Source organism: Phalacrocorax carbo, chromosome 9, assembly GCF_963921805.1.
Source record: "Phalacrocorax carbo chromosome 9, bPhaCar2.1, whole genome shotgun sequence".
In the NCBI taxonomy this organism is placed as follows: Eukaryota; Metazoa; Chordata; class Aves; order Suliformes; family Phalacrocoracidae; genus Phalacrocorax; species Phalacrocorax carbo.
Window position 1 is genome coordinate 27,181,083 of NC_087521.1, and position 12,211 is coordinate 27,193,293.

At 40.3% G+C, this 12,211-nt stretch overlaps 1 protein-coding gene across 10 annotated transcripts in view; it reads left to right on the forward strand.

The window, feature by feature from the left end:
• Positions 1-12,211, forward strand: part of MARK3 (microtubule affinity regulating kinase 3) — a 66,217-nt gene that overhangs the window by 34,931 nt on the left and 19,075 nt on the right. For all 10 annotated transcript variants that reach the window (XM_064460826.1, XM_064460828.1, XM_064460829.1 and 7 more), the window contains 7 exons: positions 535-591; positions 1,538-1,774; positions 1,866-1,985; positions 4,862-4,961; positions 5,231-5,343; positions 6,123-6,276; positions 7,999-8,216. In XM_064460826.1, coding sequence (XP_064316896.1) covers positions 535-591; positions 1,538-1,774; positions 1,866-1,985; positions 4,862-4,961; positions 5,231-5,343; positions 6,123-6,276; positions 7,999-8,216 — 999 coding nt within the window. The remainder of the gene's footprint in view (positions 1-534; positions 592-1,537; positions 1,775-1,865; positions 1,986-4,861; positions 4,962-5,230; positions 5,344-6,122; positions 6,277-7,998; positions 8,217-12,211) is intronic.

Here is a 12,211-nt window from a genome sequence, read left to right on the forward strand (position 1 = left end):
TACTCTTGTACAGTACACAACATACAATAAACCATAGGCACTTAACAGCCCTCTGTCAGATGCACAGTTGCTTCTCACTGCATAAGTTTTGACAAACAAGCTGTTTCCCAGTATTTTCTCTAGTAGCTAAGCCCATTTCTTACTCTTTTGTCTTCATGCTGCGACATGAAAAATCACCTTTGAAGAGGGACTGGAAAACTTTGGTCTAGAGGGAAAGCTTTTATAGCTGTATGCAGTATTGGAATGGAAATACTTCAGTAACCTTTCTGAAAGTCATTGCTTCTACTGGTCTATAATTAGCCACACAGGAAAAACAAAATCCTCTTTCAAGTATAGTAGAAACCAAATAGATCAAATAACAAACACCTAAAGTATTTAACAGCTTTCTCTCAAATATGCTGGTCACTGTAGTTGGTTATGTAGCTCTGAGCGGATAAATACATGTCAACTTTAGTAATAAATGTTGAACATTTTGATTAAAACTTCTGTTTCTTTGAGATGTTACTTATATAATTGGGCTTGTTTTCTATCCAGATAGTATCTGCAGTGCAGTACTGCCATCAAAAGCATATTGTTCATAGAGATCTCAAGGTGAGTAGGAAAAAGTGTTAAGTGTGTGTGTCAGCTTCTGTACCTGTGGGTGTGACCTTTATTGTGCCAATAAAATGTATAGTAAGCTTTCTGATTTTTTTTCATGTGTTCTAGCAAGTTTTGGGGAATGTTTACAGTATAGAACCATTTCAAATAAAAGGAAGATGATTTGAAAGGTTTTTAAATATAGAAATTTAATGGCTGCTGAAAGATAGCCTCTCTGTGGTCACATTCAAACCTGATGCAGGTCAGTGTTAGCTGAGAGGTCTTTATAAAAAAATAGTTTGATAGAGATACGACAAGTTTTGATCTTTTGGTTGTGAGCAGAATGAAAGAATGGATTACCAGTTGTGATGATGAAACAGAAGTATCGCTTCCTTGTAGCTTGGCATGAAATGGTATATCACGTCTTTAAACTGTGCCTTTTATATTAATAATATTGCTACATAACTCATTCAACATACCATAGCTTTGTAACTTTAAAAAAACCAGACAAACAAAACAAAAAAAACCCCAAACACCACCACCACCAAAAAAAACCAAAAAAACAAACCCGTGAAAGAAGTGTAAAGGTTATGTGTATTACCAAACTTCTGCAAGAAATGCCACAGAGAGTGTGAACAGTGAGACGATGTCTTGTTTTCATTTTAATAGATCAAAAACATAAGTTACAGTAGCTCAGGATGCATTTCTGTGGAGAAAACAGACCAATGGTAACACAGCTTTTAGGTAGCATAACAGCTCCCATAGTCTGAATCCGTTTTACAGAAATTTTTAAAATAGGGGATATGTGAATGATAGACTAAAGTATACCTAAAGACCTTGCAAGGAAGGGAGTGTTAACGATATTTCACCTTTTTGCATTTTAAGAATGAGTAGAACTGACAATGGTTTGTAAGACAAACTTAAAATACTTGATCTAAAATACTATTCTTTTTTTTTCCAGGCTGAAAATCTATTGCTAGATGCAGATATGAACATTAAAATAGCTGACTTTGGTTTTAGCAATGAGTTTACAGTCGGAAATAAACTGGATACCTTTTGTGGCAGCCCACCATATGCTGCTCCAGAGCTCTTTCAAGGGAAAAAATATGATGGACCTGAAGTAGACGTTTGGAGTTTAGGTGTTATTCTTTATACCCTTGTGAGTGGATCTCTTCCTTTTGACGGACAGAACTTAAAGGTGCGTTTTTGTGGAACATGTTGGGCATGCTTGCCTAATGTTTTAAGTGATTTGCTGCTTACAACTTGCTGTCTGTTCTTCTGTTACCAAGGAACTTAGAGAAAGAGTGCTAAGGGGAAAATACAGGATTCCTTTCTACATGTCCACAGACTGTGAAAACCTCCTCAAACGTTTCCTGGTGCTAAACCCAACAAAAAGAGGCACTCTAGAGGTAATGGCACAAATAAGGTGCATCAGAAAGCTAGACATTATATTTTGCAAACTATATTTTTGAGCTGTATCTTATTATTGTCATACCGTTTCTCAGTAGTACATTTGGAGGGGGGAGGTGTTGAGTAAAGCATGTGGCTTTTTTTTTCTTTAAGATTTTGTTTGCTGGGGTTATGAGACACCTGACTCCACAGTTACTTTCCAGATGAATGTGAGACTACACTGCATATCATACAATCATAGAATGTCCTGAGCTGGAAGGGACCCACAAGGATCATTGAGCCCAACTCCTTTCCCTGCACAGCACAACCCCAAAATTCATACCATGTGTCTGAGGGTGTTGTCCAAGTGCTTCTTTAATATCGTCAGGCTTGGTGCCATGACTGCCTCCCTGGGGAGCCTCTGGGTGAAGAATCTTTTCCTAATATCCAACTTAAACCTCCCCAGGCACATCTTCCAGCCATTCCCTTGGGTCCATTGGTCACCAGAGAGAAGAAATCAGCAGCTGCCCTGTCTCCTCCCCTTGTGAGGAAGCCGCAGACTGTGATGAGGTCTGCCCCCAGTCTCCTCTTCTCCAGGCTGAACAAACCAAGTGACTTAAGCTGCTCCTCATAGGGTTTGTCTTCTAAACCCTTCACCAACTTCATGGCCCTCGTCTGGACGCTCTCCAGTAGCTTTATATCCTTAATGTACTGTGGCGCCCAAAATTGCACACAGTACTTGAGGTGAGGCTGCACCAGAGCAGAGCAGGACAATCACCTCCCTCGACTGGCTGCAACGCAGTGCTTGATGCATCCCAGGACTCAGTTGGCCCTCTTGGCTGCCAGGGCACACTGTTGGCTCATTTCAGCTTGCCATTGACCAGAACTCCCGGGTAACTCTCTGCAGGGCTGTTCTCCAGCCTGTCGTTCCCCAGTCTGTATGTACATCGAGGGTTGCCATGCCTCAGGTGCTCTTGTTAAACTTCATATGGTTGGTGATTGCCCAGCTCTCCAGTCTGTCCAGATCTCTGCAGGGCCTGTCTGCCCTCAAGAGGGTCAACAGCTCCTCCCAATTTTCTGTCATCAGCAAACTTTAATTAGTATTCTCTCAAGTCCTGCATCCAAGTCATTTACGAAGAGATTAAAGAGTACCGGCCCCAAGACAGATCCCTGGGGAACCCTGCTAGTGACTGGCCACCAGCCCAATGTAACCCCATTTACTCTGTCCCTTTGAGCCTGACCTGTCAGTCAATTGCTCACCCATCACATTATGTGTTTATCCAGCTGCCTGTTGGACATTTTGTCCAGGAGGATACTGTGAGAGACAGTATCAAAAGCTTTACTGAAATCCAAAAAGATCATATCAACTGGCTTCCCTTGGTCAACTAGTGGGTAACTTTGTCATAGAAGGAAATCAAGTTTGTTAGGCAGGACTTTCCCCTTGTGAACCCATGCTGTCTGGGACCAATGACTGTGTTGTCTTTCAGGTGTTATTTTTCAATAACTCCCAGAATAATCTTCTCCATAACTTTACCAGGCACAGAAGTGAGACTGACAGGCCTGTAGTTACCAGGGTCATTCCTGTTGCCCTTCTTGAAGACTGGGACAATGTTTGCAGGCTCCCAGTCAACTGGGACCTCTCCAGATTCCCAAGAGCATTCAAAAATCATTTGAGAGAGGTCTTGCTATGACATCAGCCAGGTCTTTAAGTACCCTTGGATGAGTTCCATCAGGCCCCATTGGCTTATAGGGATCCAGCTGGTGCAGCAAGTCCTGCGCAAGTTCAGGGTTTATTAGGAGTTTCATTCCCATAGTCATGGTTCTCTAGCTCATCATCAATGTTGAAGACCAAAGGGAAGAAAGAATTAAACATCTCTGCTTTATCTATGTCCCTGTTTGTGAGATGACCATTCTCATCAAACAACGGGCCAATGTTATTTCTGGCCTGCCTTTTGCCATTAATGTATTTTAAAAAAGCACATCTTACTGTCCTTCACGGTACTGGCCAGCTTTAACTCTAATTGAGCTTCAGCCATGCATATTTCCTCCCTGCAGTGGCCAACAGCATCCCTATAGTCCTCCCATGTCACCTGACCTTGCTTCCACTGGTCATATACTTTTTTTTTCTCCTTATTTCTAGAAGAATATGCCTGGTCAGCCAAGCCGGCCTTTTGCCTCACCTGCTTGACTTGTACATTTTGGGATTACCTGCTTCTGTGCTTGTAGGAGGTGGTACTTAAAAAGCAACCAGCACTGATGGACCCCAGCATCTTCAAAAGTTTTTTCCCAGGGACCTTACTAAGTAGTTCCCTGAGCAACCTGAATTCTGCTCTCATGTCCAGAGTTGAGGTCTTGCTGGCAGCTTTCCTCCTGTCACCAGAGATTTTAAATTTGACTGCTTCATGGTCAGTGTATGTCATGTAACTTTTCCTGGAGGTTAATTCCTGCATTAATAGATGATCCACCTGGGCATTTTTGACACTTTCTAATGTGAACTGGAAGTATTGACTGCTAGATTACGGTGTGGTTGCCTTTTGCCTGCATTTTGTACTGTCATGGAGGAGAAAGGCCAAAACAGTACTGTCTTCTATGGACTTCCATAGTCGAGCCTGGACCTACTAGACTTGTCAGAGTTGTCACACTGCTCTTGGTCAGTGTTACGGGCTTTTAGCTTTCAGCTATGTGCTAGAATACAGCTGATTGGGAAGCAGATTGGCTTGATGTGCATTGTTATCTTCACTAGAGCAAAACAAAACTGAGTAGGTGCTGGGGCCTGTTCTGGAAAAGAAAAATTAGAAAATGCCTTAGTGTTCGGTAGGTAGGGGGGGAGTTCTTTCAACAGCTCGTTTTCTTTGCTGGTAAGTGTATTGTATTAACGAACCCCTTTCTTTTATAGCAAATTATGAAGGACAGGTGGATCAATGCAGGGCATGAGGAGGATGAACTTAAACCTTTTGTTGAACCAGAACTAGACATCTCAGACCAGAAAAGAATAGGTAATCAAGTATTTTTCAGAGTATGATACTGTTTGCGTGGTATGGGTGGTGGTGTTGTGGTTCGTGTCCCGTCCCCCCCGTGTTTGTTTGCCATTTGGAAGAAGTAACTAATATTTTAATATTGATATTTCATCAGGCTTATGGTCTCACACTTAATCATTTTGTTTAATTCTTTAAATGTTCCATTTTTTCCTCTTGAACTTAAACACTTAGCCAGCCTAAACATCAGAGTGTTTCTGTTAACTTACAGAGTGTTTGTTTGTTTTTAGATATTATGGTAGGCATGGGATATTCTCAAGAAGAAATTCAAGAATCCCTTAGTAAAATGAAGTATGATGAAATCACAGCTACATACTTACTGCTAGGAAGGAAATCATCAGAGGTAAGTACCATTCTTACAAATGCAAAGAAACAAAGGAATCAAAGCATCCTTAGCAAAGTTACAAGCAAAAATTAAGTCAGTAACTATAGCTGTTGGGTTCCTGCACAGAAGTCCGTTACTCTTAAAATCACATTATTCTAATCATCAGTGTCAACTGTCCAAATGATGCTGTCTCTGTTCTCACCCTAATCTGAGTCAGTAAACTCTTGCCTTTAGGTTCCCCAAAACTACCGTGTTTGCTCAGGCGTTACTCCTCCGAAGGACTTTGCTTGCTGGTTACTGTCCTGTCTAGTCTAGGAGCTCAAGTGTGAATGTGCCAGCTGTAAATATTTTAAGAGAACCAAGGAGCAGGACCAGTCAACCTAAAAAAGTTCTTGCATTGTAGATTACCTTTCCATATGATGCTGAGAAGGCTCAGCATCAGTAAGCTGCTCTTAATTCCGCTGCTGCAGGAGTTGGTGTGGTGTCTTCTACTAAATATATCCTCTCTTCCTATTAAAATCTTAGAGCTCTGAGAAGAGAGGACTGAAAGTAGAGATGGATTTTCTTTATCTGCTTGTCCTTTGAGGAGCTGCAGATTCCACTGAGTTTCATCTAAGACAGTTGCACAAGAACCTAAGAGAAGTTGGGGCCTCTGAGCAACTTCCTTGCTGTCACAAAATTTCCTATGTACCAGAGCCATCTTCCTTCTGCCTCCCTGTTACTGCTCCCATGATGTGGTGGATGTTTAATTTGTTTTGTCTGAAGTCCTTGTTTTAATATTCTCATTTGTATTGTAGTTGGATGCAAGTGATTCAAGCTCCAGCAGCAATCTTTCACTTGCCAAAGTTAGGCCAAGTAGTGATCTTAATAATAGCACTGGACAATCTCCTCATCACAAAGTTCAGAGAAGCATATCTTCTAGCCAGAAACAGCGGCGGTACAGTGATCACGGTGAGCAATTCTCATTTTCAGTGTTGCGGAATATAGTGGCTTCCAGTTTCATTCGGTTTCTGAATTTGTTTCCATCCCCCAGAGGTAAGGAGGGTGACAGCAGTATAGCTCACAGCTTTGTGGTTAAATAATTTACTGAATAACTAAGTATTTTTTGATTAGTTTTATTATAAAGCTATCAAAAACAACTTCTAGAGGAATGCTGAATACACCAACTTAATTCTCTCATTCTGCCTTGTGTCATCCTTTGCATTCCTGACCACTCCTGACTCTGCTGGGAAAGTCTTGTTACACAAATTGAAGAGAATGTTGCAACCCCTTTTTTCATGAAAAGCCCAGCACTCCTCCCCCATGCTCTTGTGTGTCTGTTCAGCTTTTGTTTTCTTTTGACGCTAGTAGGTCAGCTTGTGTCTAAAACTTGGAAGAAATGTCAGTTTGCCAATATTTCTTGTTTCCTGAGGGTAGTGTCACCTGATTGTCCTGCAGGAAATAAATTTCTAAAGATCAGTGACTCAAACAGACTTAGCACTCTTCTGCTTAATGAGTGCAGGATAGTAGCTTAAGGTTTTCTAAATAACTTAAACATATTCCTGCCCAGACACTAACTCATAAAAGGAATCTCCGTTTAGCCCTACTTTTAAATACCTCAAGTGCATTCAGAGGTTGCCTTCCTTGGAGAGTCTCCTGTAATGCCGGTTATTGTGTTTCATGGTGCTTCAAATCTATATATATATAAAAAGATGTGTATTAATGCATTTTTGTGTGTGTGTATATACATACACTTTTTGATCCATTATTAAAACGCTAACTACAAAGATGATGTATCTTCATGTATCCTTTTCTGAGGAGGTATAATTGAGACAGCAGAATGCATCTTTCCAGTGTCTGGGATCCTGTTAAAGCAGGAGGAAGCTTGGGACTGTTGAAGGGGCTGCCTCATTCTCAGGTGTTCCTGGCATACCCGGGGAGGCTGGTGGCAAACTGCTGCTCCTCCTGTGCCATTCCAGAAGTGCAGTCTGCTGGCTGTTAGCGCTGCTGGTGGTCCAGGGTTGTGTCACCACTTACCTGCCTCAACAGCCCAATTTTATCAGAAATTGGCTTGAACAGTATGTGCCAGGTTTGTGCTGATGAAGGATCCTCTGATTTGAATGAGAGTCAGTTAGATTCCTAAGGGGTTTTTCCTACCAAGCTAAACCAGTGCCAGTACTCAAACACCAGAAGACTCCATAAAATTTGTAATTCTTTCATGGAAATCAAGTAACATCTTTGCCTGATGAATTGCAAGAATTGGCTGTTATTATGGCCCTCTTGTCCTTAGCAAGGTAAACAGAAGAGTTACGTATCTTTGATTGTGATAAAAGGGGAAGCCTTACTAGAGTTGACTTGAATATCAAATCTGTCGGATTTTATTATGAAGTGGGAGGCCTTGCTTCAGAGTGTCATGTCCATGTGTCGTCATGGCCTCCCTCCTGTCCACTTCACCCTTGAAGAGGGGGAGCAAAAAGGAGAAAAATTTGGAAAGTGTTCTGGTTTTCACTAAACTTTACTGTCTTCTGAAACATGCGTATTTCAATAATTAAATAATTACCTTTTTGCAGCTCTGATTTCCAGTGTTGATTATTTTGATTCTTGTGTGTGAATACAGTTCCATTGTAGGGAAGAATAGCTACTGGACTCCTCAGAAGAAAAAACCTCCTTCTGTTTCTTTTCTTTGTTTTTAAGCTGGACCCTCCATCCCCTCGGTAGTGGCATATCCCAAAAGAAGCCAGACTAGTACTACAGACAGTGACCTCAAAGAGGAAGGAATTCAGTCAAGAAAATCCAGCAGTAGTGCTGTTGCAGGAAGAGGAATTGCACCAGCTAGTCCAATGCTTGGAAATGCCAGCAATCCCAATAAGGCTGATATTCCTGAACGTAAGAAAAGTTCGGCTGTTCCTAGTGTAAGTAGAAATGCTTATTTATCAAAACCATTAAATGTTTTTGAGGGATGAAGAAGTGTTAAACGTGTGGTTTATCAGTGGTGCTGGTTTTACTTTTCATCGAGAGTAAATGTAGGTATTTCATATCTTGCCTTTTTTTCCCCCCTTCATCGGTCAGCTACTCAAGTTACCTGTTAATATTCCTGAAGTAGTTAGTAAGTATTAGTAATTAGTACTAGCAGCTGTTAGTGAACAGACATAATATGGGTATAAAAAAAAAATCATCATATAAAAAAAAAAAAACCAAACCCAAAACAACCAAACTCAACTCAGGGCTGTTTCCTGAAATTTTGGATGAGTTATTTCTGGTATCATCAGCTAGTCTTCTGTGGCATCTTGTACAAAAGAACGAAATCTCTATTTGTATTACTCTATAGTTTCGTACATTTAAGGAACCACCTAATATTTGTTCTCAAACAGGCTATTCCAAGTCAAAGTTATGTATAGTAAGATTATCAAACAAATGTAGCTCTAAAAACTATTCAAAGGTTTATTTTGACCTGTGTTTAAAAGCAGTGTGCCAGGCTTTTACCCTTGTGGGCTTCCCCCATCCACTCCTAAACCCCAACAACAAAAAAACCCACTGTAAGGTGTATAACTAGTGAATTTTCAGTGTCCAGCAGTAGGCAGTGAGCTGAAAGAAAGAAAATCCTGTGTTCGGTTTGGCTTTAACATGCATACTCCCTGGTGCCTCCCTCTGAGGTGAAGTTGGAAATCTGTTTTCATATAACTCTTGAGTCTTGTAACATTTAATTTCTAAAATTTTGGGATTTTGTATTTAAAAACTTCCTTCTCTTTGGAAGGCATAACTTCCCAGCCATTTATTCAACTTGCAGTGGAATTATTTTTTTGTTTTGTTTTTTGTTTTGCTTCGTTAAACTTATCCCACAAAGCCGGCGTATTTGGTCATGTACTCAGCACCATTACTTACAACAAATGAGAACAGAACTTCCTGAGCTCCCAGCTTTTTGACAGTCTGAAGCAAAAGAAGTAAAATAAGATTTGTTTTACTTTATTGGCTCTGCATTGTCAGTTGGCTCAGTGGCTGATAGTGACTTGGCTGGAGGATTTCAGTCAGAGATTCTCTGGAAAGACACGTCTTCTACTGCAGCAGCTGTTATTCATAAATGTGAACAAGGGCTTATGATTCTGGGGGACACTTCTTTGATTTTTGTGGTCCTCTGCCCTTTCCTTCTTGGTTTTTGATGAGTCCATTTTTTTTTTTTTTCCTTCGGTTTCTGAAGTTTTCTTCTTCACAACAGTTCTTAGATACTGAGTCTCAAAATGGTAGAATAATCAAATTGGTTTTGTCTGAGATGAGACTTCAGTTAGCATACTGTACTGCCTCATTCAAGAGCTTTGCATTACAGTTACAACATAATTTACATTTAACATCTTTAGTATTGTGATCAGCTGTGCTACACCACTCCCAAATCCTGGGGATTTATTCCAGTACTCTTATTTCAAATTTCATACTACTGTAGCTGAAATAAAATCTCAGATCATAAAGATAGGATACTTCTCTCTTCTGATTCAGTGTGCAACTGATCCAACTGATCTTTTACAAGCAGTGGTCAAGGTGGTGAACATGGAATCAGACTTACGATGTCAATCATTTAGTTTTTTAAATTGTTTATAGCTCTTCATGTCAGACTGAGCAAACTCACCCCCCCACCCCCAACTAGAGATTGGTCTTTTGCTTTCTGGCTGGGGATGGAGGGAAGCAGTGACTTTTTACACAATTCCTGGACCTGATTAGGGAGTTTTATTTCTGACAGTATTGGCATGCATCTAAAAGGAAAAAAAAGGATGTTGGAGTTACCATATTGTCCTGAAGTTGAAAAAAGTTTAAGGTGGAGAGAGTTTGTGTTCTCACTGAGAACTTCAGCCCTAAAATCAGTATTATGATAAGAAAATCACTGAGGAGACAGAAAAATACTGTTTAAAAACAGTTATTACTTTGACAGATACAGCGAAAGTATGGTCCTCACTGGAGACCCTTAGTCAGTTGTGTGCTGCTCTTATAACAAAGCTTACAAGCATGCACTTAAGGATAAGAGTTGTGATTGTAGAGTAGATAGCTAAGTCTGAGGCTGGAGTGAGGGACTCCAAGCTGTACTTCTAAAGTTGACAGAACATTTAAACCCTTGCAAACTAAATTCCGCAAACTGAACAAGTGCACATCAAAAATCTTCAGGTTCATTGGGCAAATACCAAATGAATAACAAAAACCTGCTGCAGGGGTTGCATAGGTAGCAGCAACTAATAACTCCTTGTTAGTCACAGGTTTGGATTTTTCCTCAATGCTTGTAATAAGGGTGTCCCAGACCTCTTAATACAGCTTTAAGAAATTAGAAGAGAATGTATGGAAAATCATTTAGCACCCAAAAAAACCATACTTGTGCTCTGAAGTAAATAGGTGGGTTCATTATTGTAAGTCGGAAGCTGATTCTCTGAAAGTTTTTCATCAGTCCTCACCTTGGAGTCTCTTAACATGAAAATACCTCGCCTAAGCAGGGGGCACAGGACTCTCCAGGGAAAGAGGAGGACTCTGTACCACTAATTCATCCTTTGTACTGTGATTGGACCTTGTGCATATGCTCAGAAGTCTCAACATGTGCTTTTGCAGTATCGACACCTCCTGCAAAGGTGGCAGACAATGCCGTGAGGATGAACTTTCATGGTTAACCCTAGGGTTTGTCATTCCATCAGCAAGTGTGCTGTTGACACCAGTTTCAGGCTACCTGTGCTACTTAGTCATGTCTAGAGATTAATAGTCTGTAGATTGGCTGAGCAAAAAAGTTGTAGCTGAAGAGCTTCCAAGATGAATCATGAAAGGAGGTCATACGCTAAAAAGTGTAAAGGCCCCAATACCAAGACTGTATTCTTGCCAAAACTGAAATATGAAAGCTTGAATGGCTTGAATTTTCATCTCACAACCTTTGAAATCTGAGCCAAACAGAAAAACAGTACAGTGATCCTTCTGTCTTTGTATTCCAGAAAAAGAGCTGGGAAAGTGTGTGTTTAGAGTCCTCTGATTTCAGATATGAACACCAAAACTTGTCCACTTCCAAACCTGAAAATGCATAGACTTTAAAGTTTGATCCAGCACAGAGATTGCGCTCTTGACTTTCTAGATGTGCAACATCACAGTACACTTTAATGTTATGTGATGTCTTCTCAAGGGAAGCAAATGTTCTAAGGGAGCAGGTGGAAAGAAGGAAGCTGCCCATTATTGTGTACATTTCCCCCCATAAAAACAGTCAGATATTCTAGGTGCTTCATTTTCTAGTATGTTGAGGAATGCAGAGCAAAATTATATTCAAATATTAATATTTAATTGTTCAATATATCATTTGTTTGCAAGGGCTCCACAGTGTCTTGCACAGCATGAACATATAAACAAAACTTCATTCTGGGTGCACAGCTGGCATTGCTAGCAAGTTTAATAAAGGGAGGGGAGTTTGCACAATGGCAAATGCCAGAAGAAAGTAGAAAAATCAATGGTTTGGGTTGTTGTTTTTTTTTTTAAAAAAAAAAACACGATTTGAAGAGGGTTGTGTAAGGAACGAAGTATAAGGAAGGGGCCAGAGGGATTTCTGCTAATGCTTCGCACATGCCTATCCCTAAGGAATATCCGGTGAAGAATACTTGGGAACCCTTGAGACAACTACATACCTCTTATGATTTAATTAATAATTCTGCTAATCTAAAATACCGTTTATACTCATTCTACTTTCAAACACCAGGAGGTTGCGAAGTTCACTTTTTTATTTTTATTTGTACATTCATATAAAGATATGTAACAGGTCAGCAGTCTTTTAAACAGACAAGATGCCTTCATTGTTAAATCTGCAGCTCAGGGTTTGCATTGCTTGAGACTCCCTGTATAGCAAATATTTTGCCTTAAGGCACTGGAGGAGCTTTTGCTGGTTGTTGAGAATACTCCACTTTAA